Below are 22,273 nucleotides of genomic sequence, written 5' to 3' on the forward strand. Positions count from 1 at the left end.
TATAATTGCCTGTTTGTCTGTTCTCAGTTGTTTTGTGATATGAATGATGTCATACTATGCTTACCGTATTACAAACTTCGTCTCTTTATCCTTAGCCCTCAATACAATGTGAAGAAATAGACAATACATTAGCGATGGTACATGGTTATATGTTTGGAACCTGGTTTTATTATGTACTTTGCAATAAAATACAACTAATATTTTACATGGGTTCACCAGAATAAGTTCTGTATATAGACCAAAGCTATTTTGTTTGGTTTTGCTGCCTCCTTAATATCTTCTGTTCTGTTACTACTAATGTAAAACCTCAACTTTTCAGCGAGCTATGGAAAAAATGGTGGAACCGCCACCTTCTGAAGGTGGCGAGGCAACTATAACCGCAATGTCAGCTCTTGCTGCAGTGGGTCAGTACCTTTCCACTAACAGTGCCAAAAGCACGTTCCTGCGTAATACTGGGTTGGTTGTTAAGGCAATATCATCCAAACTGCCTCATGATCAAGATATGCAAGCTCAAAGCAATGTTGTATCTGCGCTCCAGACACAAGTCCATTCCCTAATAGAGACCCTTTGTGAAACAAGGAGAAACATTGCTCAATGTCGTCAAGATATGCATGGTTTTGAAACCAGACAATCAGACATTTGCTATGTTGTTCAGGAGCCTAGGGGAAATGAAGGCGAGGGTTATGGTGCTCCATCGGACAATACAACATGAAAACGTAATAGTCAGGTCAAATGAACTGAGCTTCTGAACTTCTGGTGGTGCATTTATCTGCTAGACTGTTAAGTTTTATGCCAACCTTCCTTTTGTTATATAGTTGTAATTTGTTTTGGTGCGATACAAAATTATTCTTAACGTGCAGCCACCGGCTGAAGAAAACAACAAGCCATTTTTGTATAGTGTAGGGTGTTCCCTATATTTGCACTGGTGGCGATCATTGATGCCGAGTGGATGTAATCTGTGCAATCGCCTTAATAGCATAGCGTTAGTTTCGGCCTTATTTATTTCCTAGTCTTCTTTTTCCCTGGTTTGCTAGTGGCCGCAACTACCATGGGCCATATACGGGCCGTAGGATCCATGGGTCTCCTACGGGCCGTCGATAAATGGGCCTGTAATCGGTGGGCCTCAGGTCGTCAGATAAATGGGTCTACATGGGCCGTAATCGGGCGTAATTGGTATCGGCCCAGCATGGTAATAGGCCGTTAACAGGCTGTAGGACAGCAAAGGCTTAATTCTGTCACAGGCATAACAGGTCGTTAATGGGCCAGAATATAGGACGGGCTGGAAACGGCGCAACGGGTTAACAGGCCAGAAACGGGCCGACTCTTGCCATGGGCCGAATTTGGCCCATTAGGGTAACAGGCCAGTAACGGCCGACTCTTGCCATGGGCCGAATTTGGCCCATTAGGGGAACATGCCAGTAACGGGCCGACTCTTTCCATGGGCCGAATTTGGCCCATTAGGGGAACCGGCCAGTAATGGGCCGGAAGTAATCGAGGGCCGAAAAGGAGCCCAAGAACGTATGGGCCGTCAATAGGCCGAAAGCTAACACGGGCTGAAAACGGCCCATGTAAATCACGGGTCGTTAACGGGTATAAACAAAATTACTGTTCATTATGGGCTAGAGTCACAGTGGGCCTGTAAAGGGCCGAAAGATACGAAGGCCTCATATGGGCCGAAAGACGTCGTGGGCCATACATGGGCCGAAAGTGAAATGGGCTGGTGTTATATTCGACGGCCCACATGACGTTGTTGGGCCGATTTCCTTTAGGGCCTAACGGGCCGTGAGTTAACGGGCCGTAAAATGGGCTATTTGCGAAGAGACCGTTAACAGGCTTTTCATGGGCCAGCCCGTTAACTTTTGACCAAGTCAAACAGGCCGGCTTTGTAAGCTAAATGGGCCAGTGGTGGTCCGTGGCACGTGTCGACATATCATAGGTGCCTATCTGACCCACTGATGAGCTGACACGTGTTTCATCCGGCCAATAAGAATTTTACACGTGGAAATTTCCCATTGGTCGGGGCTGTTAACGGGTTATCGGATCCAAAACCCGACCCGATAGCTTAACGGCGTTTCGTTATGGTGGATGCCACGTGTTGGTCACCCTTGACGAAAGCACTTCTAGGACGCGCGATTTATCGTCATGGAAGTGGACACTTCCGTGATGATAATTTTGGTAATGTCATGGAACACTTCTACGACAGCACATGTATGACTATCTTGATTCTGTCATAAAATCTTCATGGATGTACATGCATGACAAAAAACGCGACCTACTGTGACAAACATGTATCATCACGGAAGTGTATTTTTTTTGTAGTGACAGCATTGCATACATGATAGAGCCTATGGCTAAAGCATAGGGAACATCTTTCATCTTCTCTCTATCTTCTGCAGTGGTCGGGCATTGAGTCTTACTCAACTTCACACCTTGTAACACAGGCAAGAACCCTTTCTTTGCTTGATCCATTTTGAACTTCTTCAAAACTTTGTCAAGGTATGTGCTTTGTGAAAGTCCAATTAAGCGTCTTGATCTATCTCTACAGATCTTGATGCCCAATATATACGCAGCTTCACCGAGGTCTTTCATTGAAAAACTCTTATTCAAGTATCCCTTTATGCTATTCAGAAATTCTATATCATTTCCAATCAGCAATATGTCATCCACATATAATATTAGAAATGCTACAGAGCTCCCACTCACTTTCTTGTAAATACAGGCTTCTCCAAAAGTCTGTACAAAACCAAATGCTTTGATCACACTATCAAAGCGTTTATTCCAACTCCGAGAGGCTTGCACCAGTCCATAAATGGATCGCTGGAGCTTGCACACTTTGTTAGCTCCCTTTGGATCGACAAAACCTTCCGGTTGCATCATATACAACTCTTCTTCGAGAAATCCATTCAGGAATGCAGTTTTGACATCCATTTGCCCAAATTTCATAATCATAAAATACGACAATTGCTAACATGATTCGGACAGACTTAAGCATCGCTACGGGTGAGAAGGTCTCATCGTAGTCAATCCCTTGAACTTGTCGAAAACCTTTTGCAATAAGTCGAGCTTTATAGACAATAACATTACCGTCAGCGTCAGTCTTCTTCTTGAAGATCCATTTATTCTCAATGGCTTGCCGATCATCGGGCAAGTCAACCAAAGTCCACACTTTGTTCTCATACATGGATCCCATCTCAGATTTCATGGCCTCAAGCCATTTTGCGGAATCTGGGCTCACCATCGCTTCTTCATAGTTCGTAGGTTCGTCATGGTCTAGTAACATAACCTCCAGAACAGGATTACCGTACCACTCTGGTGCGGATCTTACTCTGGTTGACCTACGAGGTTCAGTAACAACTTGATCTGAAGTTCCATGATCATCATCATTAACTTCCTCACTAATTGGTGTAGGCATCGCAGAAACCGGTTTCTGCGATGAACTACTTTCCAATAAGGGAGCAGGTACAATTACCTCATCAAGTTCTACTTTCCTCCCACTCACTTCTTTCGAGAGAAACTCCTTCTCTAGAAAGATTCTGAATTTAGCAACAAAAGTCTTGCCTTCGGATCTGTGATAGAAGGTGTACCCAACAGTCTCCTTTGGGTATCCTATGAAGACACATTTCTCCGATTTGGGTTCGAGCTTATCAGGTTGAAGTTTTTTCACATAAGCATCGCAGCCCCAAACTTTAAGAAACGACAACTTTGGTTTCTTGCCAAACCACAGTTCATAAGGCGTCGTCTCAACGGATTTTGATGGTGCCCTATTTAACGTGAATGCGGCCGTCTCTAAAGCATAACCCCAAAACGATAGCGATAAATCAGTAAGAGACATCATAGATTGCACCATATCTAGTAGAGTACGATTACGACGTTCGGACACACCATTGCGCTGTGGTGTTCCGGGTGGCGTGAGTTGTGAAACTATTCCGCATTGTTTCAAATGAAGACCAAACTCATAACAAAAATATTCTCCTCCACGATCAGATCGTAGAAACTTTATTTACTTGTTACGATGATTTTCAACTTCACTCTGAAATTCTTTGAACTTTTCAAATGTTTCAGACTTATGTTTCATTAAGTAGATATACCCATATCTACTTAAATCATCTGTGAAGGTGAGAAAATAACGATATCCGCCACGAGCCTCAACATTCATCAGACCACATACATCTGTATGTGTGATTTCCAACAAATCTGTTGCTCTCTCCATAGTTCCGGAGAACGGCGTTTTAGTCTTCTTGCCCATGAGGCACGGTTCGCAAGTACCAAGTGATTCATAATCAAGTGGTTTCAAAAGTCCATCAGTATGGAGTTTCTTCATGCGCTTTACACCGACATGACCTAAACGGCAGTGCCACAAATAAGTTGCACTATCATTATCAACTCTGCATCTTTTGGCCTCAATACTATGAATATGTGTATCACTACTATCGAGATTCAACAAAAATAGACCACTCTTCAAGAGTGCATGACCATAAAAGATATTATTCATATAAATAGAACAACCATTATTCTCTGATTTAAATGAATAACCGTCTCGCATCAAACAAGATCCAGATATAATGTTCATGCTTAACGCTGGCACCAAATAACAATTATTTAGGTCTAAAACTAATCCCGAAGGTAGATGTAGAGGTAGCGTGCCGACCACGATTACATCGACTTTGGAACCATTTCCCACGCGCATCGTCACCTCGTCCTTAGCCAATCTTCGCTTAATCCGTAGCCCCTGTTTCGAGTTGCAAATATTAGCAACAGAACCAGTATCAAATACCCAGGTGGTACTGCGAGCATTAGTAAGGTACACATCAATAACATGTATATCACATATACCTTTGTTCACCTTGCCATCCTTCTTATCCGCCAAATACTTCGGGCAGTTTCGCTTCCAGTGACCAGTCTGCTTGCAGTAGAAGCACTCAGTCTCAGGCTTAGGTCCAGACTTGGGTTTCTTCTCCTGAACAGCAACTTGCTTGTTGTTCTTCTTGAAGTTCCCCTTCTTCTTCCCTTTGCCCTTTTTCTTGAAACTGGTGGTCTTATTGACCATCAATACTTGATGCTCCTTTTTGATTTCTACCTCCGCAGCCTTTAGCATTGCGAAGAGCTCGGGAATCGTCTTATCCATCCCTTGCATGTTATAGTTCATCACGAAGCTCTTGTAGCTTGGTGGCAGTGATTGGAGAATTCTGTCAATGACGCTATCATCCGAAAGATTAACTCCCAGTTGAATCAAGTGATTATTATACCCAGACATTTTGAGTATATGCTCACTGACAGAACTATTCTCCTCCATCTTGCAGCTGTAGAACTTATTGGAGACTTCATATCTCTCACTTCGGGTATTTGCTTGAAATATTAACTTCAACTCCTGGAACATCTCATATGCTCCATGACGTTCAAAACGTCGTTGAAGTCCCGGTTCTAAGCCGTAAAGCATGGCACATTGAACTATCGAGTAGTCATCAGCTTTGCTCTGCCAGACGTTCTTAACGTCCTCAGTTGCATCGGCAGCAGGCCTGGCACCCAGCAGTGCTTCCAGGACGTAATTCTTCTGTGCAGCAATGAGGATAATCCTCAAGTTACGGACCCAGTCCGTGTAATTGATACCATCATCTTTCAACTTTGCTTTCTCAAGGAACGCATTAAAATTCAACGGAACAACAGCACGGGCCATCTATCTACAATCAACATAGACAAGCAAGATACTATCAGGTACTAAGTTCATGATAAATTTAAGTTCAATTAATCATATTACTTAAGAAGTCCCACTTAGATAGACATCCCTCTAATCCTCTAAGTGATCACGTGATCCATATCAACTAAACCATGTCCGATCATCACGTGAGATGGAGTAGTTTCAACGGTGAACATCACTATGTTGATCATATCTACTATATGATTCACGCTCAACCTTTCGGTCTCCGTGTTCCGAGGCCATATCTGTTATATGCTAGGCTCGTCAAGCTTAACCTGAGTATTCCGCGTGTGCAACTGTTTTGCACCCGTTGTATTTGAACGTAGAGCCTATCACACCCGATCATCACGTGGTGTCTCAGCACGAAGAACTTTCGCAACGGTGCATACTCAGGGAGAACACTTATACTTTGATAATTTAGTGAGGGGTCATCTTATAATGCTACCGTCAATCAAAGCAAGATAAGATGCATAAAAGATAAACATCACATGCAATCAATATAAGTGATATGATATGGCCATCATCATCTTGTGCTTGTGATCTCGATCTCCGAAGCACCGTCATGATCACCATCGTCACCGGCGCGACACCTTGATCTTCATCATAGGGTCGTTGTCGTCTCGTCAATCTTATGCTTCTACGACTATCGCGTACCGCTTAGTGATAAAGTAAAGCATTACAGGGCGATTGCATTGCATACAACAAAGCGACAACCATATGGCTCCTGCCAGTTGCCGATAACTCGGTTACAAAACATGATCATCTCATACAATAAAATTTAGCATCATGTCTTGACCATATCACATCACAACATGCCCTGCAAAAACAAGTTAGACGTCCTCTACTTTGTTGTTGCAAATTTTACGTGGCTGCTACGGGCTTAGCAAGAACCGTTCTTACCTACGCATCAAAACCACAACGATAGTTTGTCAAGTTGGTGCTGTTTTAACCTTCGCAAGGACCGGGCGTAGCCACACTCGGTTCAACTAAAGTTGGAGAAACTGACACCCACCAGCCACCTGTGTGCAAAGCACGTCGGTAGAACCAGTCTCACGTAAGAGTACGCGTAATGTCGGTCCGGGCCGCTTCATCCAACAATACCGCCGAACCAAAGTATGACATGCTGGTAAGCAGTGTGACTTATATCGCCCACAACTCACTTGTGTTCTACTTATGCATATAACATCAACGCATAAAACCAGATTCGGATGCCACTGTTGGGGAACGTAGTAATTTCAAAAAAATTCCTACGCACACGCAAGATCATGGTGATGCATAGCAACGAGAGGGGAGAGTGTTGTCCACGTACCCTCGTAGACCGAAAGCGGAAGCGTTAGCACAACGCGGTTGATGTACTCGTACGTCTTCACGATCCGACCGATCAAGTACCGAACGCACGGCACCTCCGAGTTCAGCACACGTTCAGCCCGATGACGTCCCTCGAACTCCGATCCAGCCGAGTGTTGAGGGAGAGTTTCGCCAGCACGACGGCGTGGTGACGATGATGATGTTCTACCGACGCAGGGCTTCACCTAAGCACCGCCACAGTATTATCGAGGTGGACTATGGTGGAGGGGGGCACCGCACACGGCTAAAAGATCAAACGATCAATTGTTGTGTCTAGGGTGCCCCCTGCCCCCGTATATAAAGGAGCAAGGGGGGAGGTGCGGCCGGCCAGGAGGAGGCGCGCCAGGAGGAGTCCTACTCCGACCGGGAGTAGGACTCCCTCCCTTCCTTGTTGGACTAGAAGAGGAGAGGGAAGGAGAGAGGGGGAAAGGAAAGGGAGGGCGCCGCCCCCCCCTCCTTGTCCAATTCGGACTTTGGGGGGGGAGGGGCGCGCGGCTGCCCCTTGGCCGCCTATCCTCTTCCACCAATTGGGCCCATGAGGCCCAATAGCCTCTGGGGGGGTTCCGGTAACCCCCCGGTACTCCGGTATATATCTGATAACCCCCGGAACCATTCCGGTGTCCGAATATAGTCATCCAATATATCAATCTTCATGTCTCGACCATTTCGAGACTCCTCGTCATGTCCGTGATCACATCCGGGACTCCGAACAACCTTCGGTACATCAAAACATATAAACTCATAATATAACTATCATCGAAATGTTAAGCGTGCGGACCCTACGGGTTCGAGAACTATGTAGACATGACCGAGACACGTCTCCGGTCAATAACCAATAGCAGAACCTGGATGCTCATATTGGCTCCCACATATTCTACGAAGATCTTTATCGGTCAAACCGCATAACAACATACGTTGTTCCCTTTGTCATCGGTATGTTACTTGCCCGAGATTCGATCGTCGGTATCTCAATACCTAGTTCAATCTCGTTACCGGCAAGTCTCTTTACTCGTTCCGTAATACATGTATAAGTCATGAAGAAAGCAATAGCAACATACTAAACGATCGAGTGCTAAGCTAACGGAATGGGTCAAGTAAATCACATCATTCTCCTAATGATGTGATCCCGTTAATCAAATGACAACTCATGTCTAGGGCTAGGAAACATAACCATCTTTGATCAACGAGCTAGTCAAGTAGAGGCATACTAGTGACACTCTGTTTGTCTATGTGTTCACACAAGTATTATGTTTCCGGTTAATACAATTCTAGCATGAATAATAAACATTTATCATGATATAAGGAAATAAATAATAACTTTATTATTGCCTCTAGGGCATATTTCCTTCATCGGCGTGCCCGAGGTTAGCCGCAGCACTGTCCGCGTGCACTCGTCGCACTGTATGAGCGGCATCGGCGAGCCACAGAGCCTCTGCGCGAGCGCCGAGCCCGACGGACGGCCGACCGAATCCATGCCTGCAAACCGTCGGCGGCGGCGACATGACGAACCCGTCCCTGCATGCGCCGATGCGACTTTGCCGGGGCTGTGCGAGATGCTCCCCGACCATTCCATCGCTTGGCGCAGCCACCGGCGGCCGGAAAAGCCAAATCCGGCCGCCCGCGATAAAGGGCCGCAGATCCGCAACTTTCCGGCCCGCCGGCGCAAGAGGGGGGCGGAGGGCAACCTCGTGCGTGTAACGGCCTTTTCGCGTGCTCCCGCCGGCTACTTTCACCGAAATTTTGGGCGGCGGCCCGGCGGGGGGGGGGGGGGGGGGGCGAGGGGGAGAGGGGAGGTGGTTGGTGGGGAAAAGCACGGGCTGAAATGTCCTCCCCATCAACTGCTCCCGCTATATGCAGGGCACCGACGGGCCGAGGGGAGGGGGGGTACCCGCGTATTCGCGGGTTGGGGTCAAGATTTTGCCGCGCCCCTCAAAAAGTTTTGCGGGCCGGCCGCGTTTGCGGGGTCTGTTCGAGCGGGATTTTCCGCGCCGACCCACATTTTGGCGGTTATTTTGCAGGTTGGGGCTTTTTGCGGGGTCTGCTAGATATGCTCTTAGTCATCTCAGCGGCACCTAGCCGATCCCCAAACCGAATAGAAAAGTAATTTTTTTACTCCGCCTCTTCAGCGTCTAAATATACTTGGCCGCGACAGCACGGAGTAAAAAATCTGCTTCTCTCGCGCCCCCCCCCCCCCCACTGCCTCTTCGCCCGTGCACCTCCTGGCGACCGTTCGTCGGCCCCGCCGCTACCTTGTCGCCTTCCTTGGCCCTCTCCACCCTTCTGCCGACTCCGAGCCTGTTCGTCGGCCGTTGCCAGAATCGAGGTGAAACGCCGCCGTCGTCGCCATATCTAACCTTGCTTGCGCACCGTTGCAGGTCATTCCCATGCGTCGCCGCCCGCTGGTTTGGCGTCAACGTCGCCGGCCGGCCGGTGCATCACCACCGCCTTGCAAAGTGTTCGACGGCCTAGGTAAGTTTATTTTTATTTGTTTCTTCTTTCGTTTCGTTTGTTTTGTACAATCAAATTTAACCGGACCGTTTGAATTGAAGATGAAGAGGTTGCGAGAGATGATCTTCGAGGACTCGTCGTCATCCGAAGAGGAAGAAGACGATGAAGACTTTGAAGCCGTTCTTGGCATGATTTTCATGATTATATTTGGCGGCGAGGAGAGGATCGCAGTTTGGGCACATACAACTCAATCGTGGTAGAGCGGAAGGCACGCCAAGATCATGAGAGACTACTTTGATCCAAATCCAACCTATCCGGAGAAGTACTTTCGCCGGCGCTTTCGGATGCACATTAGTCTTTTTCTCACCATTGCAAGAGCCGCGCTTCCTAGTTGTGCTTTTACATGTTATTTGCTACATTTGAACCATTCGGTGTGTTTACATCTGAACAATTCAGTTTCTAAACTTTGAATTCAGTTTGTAAGCTATTTTTGTGATTTTCGTGAACCTTCACAGTTTCTATATGTGTGTTAATATGTAATTGCAATGTAAACTAGAATTGCATAAGTTAGAAAGGAGAAAATTATACTTTGTTGCATTTAGGGGGATCGGCTAGGTCCGACCGAAACTCAGTGGATTAAATATACTCCACTAAGCTTTACTCCATCATTTACTCTATTTTATAAGGGGTCGGCTAGAGCTGCTCCAACATAGTCTTTGGAGCAGTGCTACACGTACGACAACTTTTCATCCGATGTTGTACGATATTAGTCAGTCACCCTTGGATCAAGTCATTACTTTAGGAACAGACGTAGGATCATCATGCCGTATGCAAATACGATGAAGTTAGTCGTACGCAAAGCAATTTCGTAGTCTTTGGCATGCTGAACCGCACAAGGCAGACCACCGCTCCAAAATAACTTCAATAAAGTTGACGTCGTTTATTGGTAGCGCAGTATATCTATAGCCAGGTCGTGTTGCCAATTAGCCACGAGCTTCAAGTCTTTGCTTTCTTGGCGTGTATTTGGGAGTTGCAATCGCTGTCTTCATATCATCCACGCTCAAGAGTCAAGATGGTGCTTCCTTGGCGTGTGAGTATTTTGGAGTTGCAATCACTTTCATCACCTCACTTCCTGTACGTGTATGCAGCCACGACCGATCGCCGGTTGGTTCGAAGAAAATCTTGCCAGATTTGTAGTTGTGCATATCATATTTCTCCCCCAATGCGGGCGGAGACAGGCAAACCGGAGGCACCAGAATCAAAGACGAGATGAGGATAGAGAACCCGTGGTGACGGCACTGAGCATTTTGCTTGGACTTGGCACATGATGGCGGCACTTGGTTGCCTGATCGCTCCCATGTCGCTCTCGGCGTTTTCAACGCCTGCCTGCGTGCGTATGCGTCGCCGGATCCACACTCCCCGAGATCTGGACCTGTTTTGCCAGCCTAATCCTATGCATTTTTTAAGAGCCTTCACATGTGGCGTGTTTGATTGTCGTGCGACCTATTGCATTTTTGAGCCTCCCCCTATAGTCTGGTTGAGTTTTTCTTTTTTAAAAAAACTTTCAATATATTCATCAACTTGTCAAGGTAGTACAAGAAACACTAGAAGTAAAATTTATATCCAGGTCCATAGACCACCTAGCGACGACTACAAGCACTGGAGTCGGGCAAACATTGTTGTAGTAGACAGTCGAAAAGTCATGATCCGAGCATATTTTACGGGTCGTTTGGTTGCGCACAAAGTCTCATACTGTATCAGAGCAGAAACATCAGCACCGCGTTTCGTTACATGTCTGATGCAATGTTTGATTGGATTACTCTCACCTTCTGTTCGCATTATGGATTTACCTCACACCACCACGCTTGTAACAATTTTGTCTATGAGCGTCTATAGGGGCGCGTTTGGTTACCTGCATCGTTTTTTGGCACTTTGCATACTTGTCTTAACTGGGCCTGACTGAGCATATGCAGGCAAAAAAACAACATCTGCATGTTGATTGGTTGCCTACATCTGCCAAAACGACAGGCATGTTGTTTGGTTGCGGCCTTGTTTGAGGGGAAGCACAAGTCCGGTTGTTTGGTTACATCCACGACAGTTGTGTGGTAACTTTCTCCTCGATGTGGTGAGGTTACCAAAGGCACACATAAACTACTAACAACTAAACTAGTAGCAACACAACGATCTTAGGCACAAACATAAGTCTTGACCATGCAGAAAAAGTTTTAAACCAACATAGTAAGATAAGTTTTAAACGAAACCCAAGTCTTAAAAGAACCAACAAGGAACGGGCAACAGGAGCTCAGGCGGTCGCGACGAAGGCATTGCCGTGCTCCTTGCACTTGGTGACCACCTCCACACCCTCGTCGTTGAAGGCGATCAACTTCACGGGCGATCTCGAATTCTGAAGATCCGTTTATGCCGTGTTGCATGCTGCCCAGCCGAGCACGTATATAGTATTTTTTACAGTAAAATTGCGTACGAATATCACCGGCCACTGGGGCATCGACGACTTTTACCACTTATCTGAACTGACTGGTAGCGCAGGCGTTGGGTGGGGGTTCCACGACGGAGTTGACACTAAAGAAACCACGGCATGTCGGGCGGTCATGGTGATAGCCAGCCATTCCAGGGGGATAAGTTTGTTGGCGCGTAAGGTCTGCGCTAGCTCTGTTTAATAAGCCCTGCTGCTGTTTAAGAATTTACTCTTCAAGCTGCAGTTCGTTCGCCAGCGCTATAATTCGACCAGCCAGATCAATCGTCCGATATGTATGACAAAAATACGAGAGATTCGCCGAGCAATTAAAATAGCAAACTCGTCTCTGCCGACAACTTCATCAGCGGCAGCTCTGACTCTTCTTTCTTAGTACTAGCGCTAGAAGGCGACAAACACCACCTGCATCCGATAAGCATACACATTATTGCACTGTACAGAAGCGATTAATTGTACTTTCTTCATTCGAAAAAGCTTGTCCCAAAGTTGTTTTTAAATAAATGAATCTACTCACCTATTTAAGGGATAAGTTTTTTCGGACAGTAGCTTTGAATGACTATTTGGCTTCATGCTGCAGAACGCAGACAACATACCTCACCACCAGCTCACGACCGAGATAACTATTTACTATTTCGCAGGAAGCTTCTGCCCCCCACGATCGGAATTCCTCCACATAAGGCTGTGGTGCGCGGTGATCGCCAGCTTGGCGCGCACACACACCCTACTGCGTTTGCATCTCCTGCGTCTTTCTACTGCTGCTGCTGCCGTGCGTGCGGACTGCGGAGGAGAGGGAGAGGCTAAGCCATGGCGAAGGGCCACGTGATGGTGCTGCCCATGCCCTGCCAGGGCCACGTCGTGCCGCTTATGGAGCTCTCGCACCGCCTCGTCGACCACGGCTTCCAGGTCACCTTCGTCAACACCGAGGTGGACCACGCGCTCGTGCTCGCCGCCATGGCGCCGGGCGGCGGCGCCGCGCTGCGCGGCATCCACCTCGCCTCCATCCCGGACGGGCTGGCCGGCGACGAGGACCGCAAGGACCTCAACAAGCTCATCGACGCCTACTCGCGCCACATGCCGGGGTACCTGGAGAGGCTCGTCGGGGAGATGGAGGCGGCGGGAAGGCCCAGGGTGAAGTGGCTCGTCGGCGACGTCAACATGGGCTGGTCCTTCGAGGTCGCTAAGAGGCTCGGCATCCGGGTCGCCTCCTTCTGGCCGGCCTCCGCGGCGTGCCTCGCCATCATGCTCAAGATCCCCCAGCTCATAGAGGACGGCGTGCTCAACGACAAGGGTACTTACCAATCTCTATTCTTCTAGCTTCTGATTCTGTATGCTTTTGCTTACTTGGGGTTGATCCCCGGCGTGGTCGAATACCGTGTACTGTAGGATGGCCGGAGCGGCAGGAGACGCTGCAGCTGGCCCCGGGGATGCCGCCGCTGCACACGTCGCTGATGTCGTGGAACAACGCCGGCGCCCCCGAAGGGCAGCACATCATCTTCGACCTCGTGTGCCGGAACAACAAGTTCAACGACCTCGCGGAGATGACCGTGTGCAACTCGTTCCAGGAGGCGGAGGCCGGCGCGTTCAAGCTCTTCCCCAACATCCTGCCCATCGGCCCGCTCTTCGCCGACGGGGAGTTCCAGAAGCCCGTGGGCAACTTCCTGCCGGAGGACGCGAGGTGCCTGAAATGGCTGGACGCGCGGGCCGACGGCTCCGTCGTCTACGTGGCCTTCGGCAGCATGGCCATCTTCGACCCGCGGCAGTTCCAGGAGCTGGCCGAGGGGCTGGAGCTCGCCGGCCGGCCGTTCCTGTGGGTGGTGCGCCCGGACTTCACCCCCGGCCTGAGCCAGGCGTGGCTCGCCGAGTTCCAGCAGCGCGTCGCCGGCACGGGCATGTTCGTCAGCTGGTGCTCCCAGCAGCAGGTCACGCCAAACCCACAAACCGCCACGCTCATCCGTGTCACTTGACGTGTCGACCGTAGCCGAGCAGTGCCCGTAACGTGTGAATCTGTTTGGTTCCGGCAGGTCCTGGGGCACCGCGCGGTGGCATGCTTCGTGTCCCACTGCGGGTGGAACTCGACGATGGAGGCGGCGAGGAACGGCGTGCCGGTCCTGTGCTGGCCCTACTTCTGCGAGCAGTTCCTGGACCGGAGCTACGTCACCGACGTGTGGCGGACCGGCCTCGCCGTGACCCCCGGCGAGGACGGCATCGTGGCCAAGGAGGAGGTGCGGAGCAAGGTGGAGGGGGTCATCGGCGACGCGGGCATCAGGAAGAGGGCGTCCTGGCTCAAGGACGCGGCGTCCGAGTGCATCGCCGACGGCGGCTCGTCGCACAAGAATTTCAACAAGTTCATCGACCTGCTAAGCCAATGAGCGAGTGCCATGCACTGTAATAATACTCCTATGACGGTAGTGCTGTGTGTACGTGGCGGGTGTGGGTATAGCTTATGCGGTTTGGAGCAATGCTACGCGCACGTACTCCCTTCGGTCTTTTTTACTCTGCATATAAGAATTGTCTAAAATCAAATTTCATAAAGTTTGACCATAATTATGTGAAAAAATATCAACATCTACCATGGTAAAGTATGTGCGTGTAGCATTGCTCCGGTTTGTGACGACTGACATCACCGGGTCAGTCAAGTATTTTTCTAGTTGGGTCAATCAAGTTACAAGATTGCAAGATCTGTTGAATTTTTTTCTGGACGTTCAACGGCTATCATGGGTCCATGGCTTCGGGTGCTTCCAAGCCATGGCACACGAAATATATGTGTAAGATGAATTGATCATGCATCGAGGACATCAAAGTTCGAGTTAAAAATGTTGTTCTCCAAGCAGCGTGTGACCGTGTGTCATCATGGTTCAAATTATGCCGCGCTTGAGGAGTTAGCTAAAATTGGCCGTTTGTGTTAGCCAAATGATAGCATTAGCTGGGTCACTATTGTACCGTCCCAAGTAGCTGCGTGTGCCTGCTTGCACGATTTATCCAAGCACCATTAAGTTATAAAGTTCTGCTTTACCTAAAGAAAACATTTGCTATGATACATCGATTTGACCGAGAAAAAACCAGAGATGTGCAATTTTCATCGGAATACATCCGACTAGTCTCTTGTTAGATTTATTTTCATCAACAAAACCTAACCAGGCCATCCATTTATATCCAGTCAGAGTCAACCCAAAACTAATATTCAGAGTCAACCCAAAACTAATATTCAGTGGAGCCCTAGATATATAAAATCTACTAAAAAGAATGTTATTCTTGACCTAGAGTGGCGTTCTCTAGCAGGCATCTCCCCCCTACTAAAATAAACTCTTTATTAACCCTCATCAGGTCTTTCCAAAAAGGAGAATCAAGTTTGGTTGTCACTTGTGCTATTTGTTTGAATGGAGGCACTTAACTCTTGCTGCATACCATCTTCATTTAACAACTTAAACAACAACTTGATTGGTAGTAAGTAACTAGTATTATTGTATATCAAGGACCTCCACCCCGAACCCTCGGTCTTTTGGCCAACATATCACACTCCACCTAGAATAAGTTGAAGATTGGGGAGGTATTTCTGTATACTACAAATATCCTTCTTATCACAAGTATATGTAATGTGTGACCTGCAACCACTAATTAGTAGGTCCCATCAGGTTTGACTATATGGACAAGTGATTAATTGTGACATCTCCCAACCACATTCTTTTGATGGATCCTAATCTTCACTGAGCTCGGTTATTCACTAGATAATGATTGAAATAGTAATTCACAACCAGTAAAGTGAATAATAATCGACAAGCTAAATCCGTACGCACATGAGTGGAGGGGTCCTCTACCAAGTCTTCTTCATCACCATTGTTGATCCTTTGGCTCTCTTCGGTGTGGTTTCAAAGTCTCTTCTTACCCACTTCCCATGCCCATCAAGCTCGGTGTAGCAATGATGCCCATCAAGCTCGGCCTAGCAATGATGGGCACTCCACTTGGCAGTTGGAAGTTCACTTGCTCAACACATCCGGCCCACTGGTTGCATTGCTCCTGGATTATTGTCCCGCGATGATTTAGTGATCCGATTGTGCGGTTCAAGGGAATGGTCACATTCTTGTTGTAGTACTCCTCGATTCGGGCCCAAAATTTCTCCTTTGTTTCGTTGGCACTCACCGTGGCATCAAGAGAGATGTTGACCCAAGCTTTACACAAAGCTTTGTTTTTCTTGGTCTTGTATTGCCCTTCTACTCTTCCTCTTCATTACTTGACCCCATCTTCCTCGTCTATAACATGGGTTCCTCTTGTTTGGATATATGGAATTGAAATTGCAACGTCATCGAGCCCAACTATGTGGCTTGAATTCGATTCATGCATGAAATCGGCGACATTATCATTAAATTGCTCACTACAAAAATACAGGAAGAACCTAGCAATCAATATAAAATCATGCCTCACTTTGCCACGCAATTGCAAATAAAGAAACAAAAAGAAGAAGAAAATTCAATCTTACAGGCAGTTCGTCATCGCTGGTCGTACCGTCCGAATCCACCTCGTCCTCGTCCATCAAAGGTGAAGAGGGTGGCGGCGGGGGAGCAGGAGGCCGCTTAGTACTCGTCGGCGCCACGACAACTCGAGGGGGGAGGGGGGCGACTCGTTGGTCGCATTCTTCTTTGTCCTCATCACCACCACCGAGTTGTCCGCCGACTGACAGTCCCTTTTGTCAGTCAACTTGGCCAAAGCCGGCACCGCTTAAGTAGCAGCGCGACTGGTGGTGACCGTCGTCGACGTGGCGCTATCGATGATGTTCTTCCCTAGCCGCCGCCGTTTCTGCGGTGGTGTCGCAGAATTCCCGGCCGCCGGTGGGTCTTTGGCATCAACGATGGTGAATTCATGAGCATTGCTTTATAATTCTTCAATATTTTTAAAATCCATGAACATTTTATGAAATCCCGCACATTTTTTAATTTTGTGAAGTTTCCCCAAATTAAGAACATTTTTTAAATTCCGTAACAATTTTCTGAATTTCAGCACATTCTCGAAATCTCGTACATTTTTTTAATTTGATACCCATGAACTGTTCTTGAAGTAAAAATAAAAATAAAACATACTTCCTCCGTTCCTAAATATTTGTCTTTCTAATAATTTCAACAAGTGACTACATACGGAGCAAAATGAGTGAATTTACACTCTAAAATATGTCTACATACATCCGTATATGGTAGTCCATTTGAAATCTCTAAAAAAATATTTAAAAACGGAGGGAGTATAATGAAATAATTAAAAACAGGAGGGCCCAGCGATTACATGGGCTGGCACATAATGCGTGATTGGTGGTTATCTGACGGCCCGAGCCATAAATAGGAACTCCTGAGAAAATATTGATGCATTGCACCAAGCGGAGCCAGCGACTGTACCGGGCGGGCCATGTAGTAGGTTTTATTTTCTGGTTTTCAGAATCTTTTAGAAGGTCTTGGTCTCTTTTTTCAACTTTTATTTTATCGTTTTATTTTCTTTTAGTTTTTTTACATCAAATGTTTATATATTTAAAAAGAAAATAATTTTTAGAAAATTTGAATTTATTTGATTTTTTTGAAACATTTCCTTTCTTAAAACGAATTAAAATTAAAAAAAATTCACAATTTTCAAAACATAAATAAATTTCATGTTTTCCTATAAATCATACAGTATTACAAAAGCAAAAAGATCATTCGATACCAACAAAAACAAAGAATCCAGAGCTAGCTTTTTTTAGCTAAAGAAGCCAGAGCTAGCGCTCGTTCACTACCCTATGTTGCTACATGGGTCGGCCACCCGAATGCACGCTTGTGTGGTTGTCCGCCTATTATTTGATGGGGCTCGCTCAAAAGCCCGGTTGATATATCCATCACAACCATTATACAAGTTCCCTAAAAAAACATCATACAAGCCAAGGCAACGGGAAGATGGCGAAGTGCCATGGCTTCAGGACAGGCCAATGCTTCCATAGAAATGGAGATTGCTTTTGGATCCCTGACTCCATGGAGCTTGGACTTTTTTTGTTTTGTTTCCTTCAAAACCCCATATTTTTTGAAGTTTTAGAACATTCTGAAAAAAAAAAATTACACATGAACCTATGGATGTATACTACATCTCCATATATTTTTCATGATGAAATACGTTTTGATTTAAGCTACAAAAAAATCATGCCTTTCTAACACATGCACTATTCACAATAAAAGCATTTGTTCATGAAACCATACAGAAATGTAGTATACATACGGACAACGCTACGCGTCGGGCCAGCGGATCTTTTTAAAAGACCCGTCGCCTTGTGAACCATTGGATTCAGTGCAAGATGATCATTTAATTCAGCTGGTAGCTTTGCAACAAAGATGATGTTGCGCTTAGACGTTTGCAGCAGAGTTCATGTTGCAGAAGTTTTGCAACAGAGCTATTGTTGTAGAATTTTTTTTGCAGCAGAGATAATGTTACAGATATTTTTTGCCTTCACCAGAAAGTTTTGCAATATTGATGGTGATGCAGAATCTTTCTTGCAATAGGGAGGATGTTGCAAATAAAAAAAACACGGCCGGTCGTTCGTCGTGAGCGGTGGCGAGGGAGGACTTGCGCCGCCTGTCCCGGCCATCGCATCGTCGCCGGCGAGCGTTTGACCTCCGACCAGGTCGCCTCACTGCCATCCTCCTCTCTGGCGAGGTGGGCGCACCATGTGCGGGCGACGGTTGTGGTGGAGGTGGGCGGCAACAACAGGCACCGCGCCTGACCACCTGCTGTAACCTCGCCGCCAACCTTCTCTCCGGCGAGGTGGACGGTTGCCGGCGCCAGCGCCAAAGCGTCAGGCGACGCTTGTGGGATCTGGATATCACCACATCACAGTCTCATCGTTTTCGTCGGTCTGCAACAGACCAATTGTTGCGGTAGTAAGATTGCGACAATTGGTTAGTTGCAAATCTGAATGGTGATGACCCATGGCCACGTGGTTTGCGGGGAAGGCGGCGGCGCGCGAGAGCTGCAATCCACCGAGTGATTAGAAGTGTTTCCCTATACATACATACATACATACATACATTTCATGGAGCTCGGGAGAAAAAATACAGTCTCCCATACAAGGGTCAATTATCGAGGGCTATATGGGACGTGTTTGGTTGCCTATTGGACCAGGCTATATGAGAAAAACGAGCCAGACTGAGCAGGGCATGGTTGAAGAAAAACAATGCAAAAAAAAAATGACATAGTCGTGTTGTTTGGTTGCATGCATGATGGTTGATGGGGTTTGACAGGATGCAAGCTCACACGTTTCGTAGTGATGGCTTCCTGCATACGCCGTGAGGGAAGCATGCAGCCTGGCACGGAAAAGAAGAAAATCCTTCTCATCTTGTGGTCTGCACGAGTGAAAACTGGCTTAGAATGCTTTAAACATGGTGCTATGCAAGGAATTGATGTAAGCCAAGTAACCAAACACCATGTCAAGAAAAAGATTTCATCCAGTCTACTAATCATCATACGGACAACAAACACGTCCATGTTGTAGCTGTCCATACGACCGCATTGGTGTATGTACCGGATCTCATAACCTATCGCCAGCCTTTCTTCTCACCCACTCACCGCGGGAAACGACGAGAACGACGCAGAGAGCCGCCCTTATCATCAGTCTCTGAGTCTCTAGTTCTACCGCTCCGGCTACAGCGCACCGAGAGAGTGAGTGGCCACGCTCCCGCTAAGCACATTGCCTGTCCAGCCCTTCCGGCGAATCGGCGATGGCCGGCGCGGCGCCGCACGTCATGGTGCTGCCGTTCCCGGCGCAGGGCCACGTCACCCCGCTCATGGAGCTGTCGCACCGCCTCGTCGACCACGGCTTCCAGGTCACCTTCGTCTGCACCGAGCCCATCCACAAGCTCCTTCTTGACGCCCTGCAGCGGGACGCCGACGGCGACAGCGGCGGCGGTGAGGCGCTGGACGGGATCCGCCTCGTCTCCATACCGGACGGCCTGGCCGACGGCGACAGCCGCAGGGACCTAGGCAAGGTCCTGGCCGGGGTCTTGGGGCGCGTGCCGGGCTACGTGGTGGAGCTCATCAGGGCGACGGAGGCGTCCGGGGAGAGGAAGGTGCGGTGGCTCGTCGCCGACTCCACCATGGCGTGCTGCTACCAGGCCGCGAGGGATCTCGGCGTCCGGGTCGCCTCCGTCTGCCCGGCGTCCGCGGCGTGCCTTGTCACGTCGCTCAGGATTCCCCAGCTCGTACAGGATGGCTTCTTCGACCACAATGGTACTACTCCCAATGTTCCACTGTTCCCCTGCTTGCTTACTGATCTCCCTGCAATGCTCTGCTTCTTCATTTTCTGGAAATTTCTCCTTACCAAATGTACTGCCTTGACAAGTCTCAATCAATCTATTGACGCAGAGAAACGCAGTTTTGTTCGCTCCAATTCACAAACCAAAATCATAACACATGGATAATGTGCAGGTTTCCCGAAGAGAAACGGGAAGATCGAGCTCGCCCCCGGTATGCCGCCACTCTGCCCGACGCAAATGGCATGGAACATCGACGGCGCGCCCGAAGGACGGCAGGCGGCTTTCGAGCTGGTGTTGGGGATGGCTCAGGTAACCGGCCTCGCCGAGATAGTCATGTGCAACTCGTTCCTCGAGGCCGAGACCGCGGCGTTCGAGCTGTGCCCGGACATAGTGCCCATCGGCCCGCTGTTCGCCGACCAGGAGCTCCGGAAGCCCGTCGGGCAGTTCTGGCCGGAGGACGCGAGCTGCTTGGAATGGCTGGACGCGCAGCCCGAAGGCTCCGTCGTGTACGTGGCGTTCGGCAGCTTCACCATCTTCGACCCGCGGCAGTTCCGGGAGCTGGCCGAGGGGCTGGAGCTCACCGGCCGGCCGTTCCTGTGGGTGGTGCGCCCGGACTTCACCTCCGGCGGCCTCAGCAAGGCGTGGTTCGACGAGTTCCAGAAGCGCGTCGCCGGCAAGGGCGTGATCGTCAGCTGGTGCCCCCAGCAGCAGGTGCGCGCCCGGTGCACTGCCAAGAACTGTAGCATCATGCCATGCGTTTTGAGTCCATCTCCAGCCATGATCCATGTTTATCTCGACGTACATGTAGGTTCTGGCGCATCCGGCGGTGGCGTGCTTCGTGTCGCACTGCGGATGGAACTCGGCGATGGAGGGGGCAAGGAACGGCGTGCCCATCCTGTGCTGGCCCTACTTCTCCGACCAGTTCGCAAACCGGAGCTACATTTGCGACATTTGGAGGACTGGTTTGGGCGTGACGCATGGCGAGGATGGCATCGTGACCAAGGAAGAGGTGAAGACCAGACTCGAACAGCTCACCGGCGACAAGGGAATTGCGGAGAGGGCACGGGTGCTCGGGGATGCAGCTCGCAAGAGCGTTAGCGAAGGCGGCTCCTCGTACGATAATTTCAAGAGATTTGTTCATCTCCTGACGGAGTGAGCTGCACCAATTCACTCTTCCTAGACTTCTAGTACCTTTATCGTAGGAGAATATATTATATTGGACTTTAGGGAATCGCGGAGAGGGCAGGGATGCTCAGGGATGCAGCTCGCAAGAGCATCAACGAGGGAGGTTCCTCGTACGAGAATTTCAAGAGATTTGTTAATCTCCTAACGGAGTGAGCTGCACCAATTCAATCTAGACTTCTAGTATCTTTATCGTGGCATTCTGAGATATGCTCAGGAGAATATATTATTTGACTTGCGATCGAGAACATATATTGGGGTTTGCCATAGGTCATCTCCAACGTTGACCCAGACCAGACGCCATTTAAAAAATAATAATTTTGACCCGGACACCGCATCCTTTGTGGACCAGGGCGGGCCAGTCTACGAACATGCGGGAACCGACCATACAATACTATCTGCATGTATTTAAATCGGCTTTAAACAAACCAAACGAATTGCATGCAAACCGGATGATTTAGACGCAAATATTTACATTTCGAGCATAGTTTAACTGAACTATACCACGCTGTGGTAAAACTAATCTACGACCAGCTGCGGCAGATCGCCACTTCCACGACATGTCTTCCCTATGTCCGGCAGCCCACTCATTGGACCGCCGGATGCCTAGGAGGAATATGCTTGAGTGAGAAGGGAAGAATAGCCTTCCTCCGCTTTCGTGAAGCATGGATCAGAGTTGGTTTTTGTGTGGGGGAAGAAGATCGCCGTGGTCTACGCCCCAGCTCACCGGACAAGACACCGACTATGTAACCCAGCGACGCGGTGACGGTGGCCTGCGTGGAGCACAAGCGGCGGCGGCCTTCCATGATCCACTTTTCCTCGCTGTCCGCGGTAGCCACAGACGTCCGGCCTTCA

At 48.4% G+C, this 22,273-nt stretch overlaps 2 protein-coding genes across 2 annotated transcripts; both read left to right on the plus strand.

Moving 5' to 3' along the window:
* Positions 1–12,607: 12,607 nt before the first annotated feature.
* Positions 12,608–14,563, plus strand: LOC120965318 (UDP-glycosyltransferase 83A1). Its single transcript, XM_040390902.3, has 3 exons — positions 12,608–13,272; positions 13,368–13,903; positions 14,006–14,563. Exons 1-3 carry the CDS (start codon positions 12,789–12,791, stop codon positions 14,351–14,353), a joined length of 1,368 nt encoding a protein of 455 aa, XP_040246836.1. The 5' UTR covers positions 12,608–12,788; the 3' UTR covers positions 14,354–14,563.
* A 5,014-nt stretch (positions 14,564–19,577) lies between these two features.
* On the plus strand, positions 19,578–21,668 carry LOC109785999 (UDP-glycosyltransferase 83A1). Its single transcript, XM_020344587.4, has 3 exons — positions 19,578–20,210; positions 20,409–20,947; positions 21,045–21,668. The coding sequence occupies exons 1-3, from the start codon at positions 19,703–19,705 to the stop codon at positions 21,390–21,392; spliced, it is 1,395 nt and encodes a 464-aa protein (XP_020200176.2). The 5' UTR covers positions 19,578–19,702; the 3' UTR covers positions 21,393–21,668.
* Positions 21,669–22,273: the final 605 nt, after the last annotated feature.

This window comes from Aegilops tauschii, chromosome 5 (assembly GCF_002575655.3).
Source record: "Aegilops tauschii subsp. strangulata cultivar AL8/78 chromosome 5, Aet v6.0, whole genome shotgun sequence".
In the NCBI taxonomy this organism is placed as follows: domain Eukaryota; kingdom Viridiplantae; phylum Streptophyta; class Magnoliopsida; order Poales; family Poaceae; genus Aegilops; species Aegilops tauschii.

What these genes read in the sequence shown, in the direction of transcription:
- LOC120965318 (XM_040390902.3), top strand. Translation starts at nt 12,789, where the DNA reads ATGGCGAAGGGCCACGTGATGGTGCTGCCCATGCCCTGCCAGGGCCAC. An exon ending in CGGCGTGCTCAACGACAAGG is followed by an intron (nt 13,273 to 13,367) that starts GTACTTACCAAT and finishes CGTGTACTGTAG; the next exon opens with GATGGCCGGAGCGGCAGGAG. An exon ending in GCTGGTGCTCCCAGCAGCAG is followed by an intron (nt 13,904 to 14,005) that starts GTCACGCCAAAC and finishes TGGTTCCGGCAG; the next exon opens with GTCCTGGGGCACCGCGCGGT.
- LOC109785999 (XM_020344587.4), top strand. Translation starts at nt 19,703, where the DNA reads ATGGCCGGCGCGGCGCCGCACGTCATGGTGCTGCCGTTCCCGGCGCAG. An exon ending in TGGCTTCTTCGACCACAATG is followed by an intron (nt 20,211 to 20,408) that starts GTACTACTCCCA and finishes GATAATGTGCAG; the next exon opens with GTTTCCCGAAGAGAAACGGG. An exon ending in GCTGGTGCCCCCAGCAGCAG is followed by an intron (nt 20,948 to 21,044) that starts GTGCGCGCCCGG and finishes ACGTACATGTAG; the next exon opens with GTTCTGGCGCATCCGGCGGT.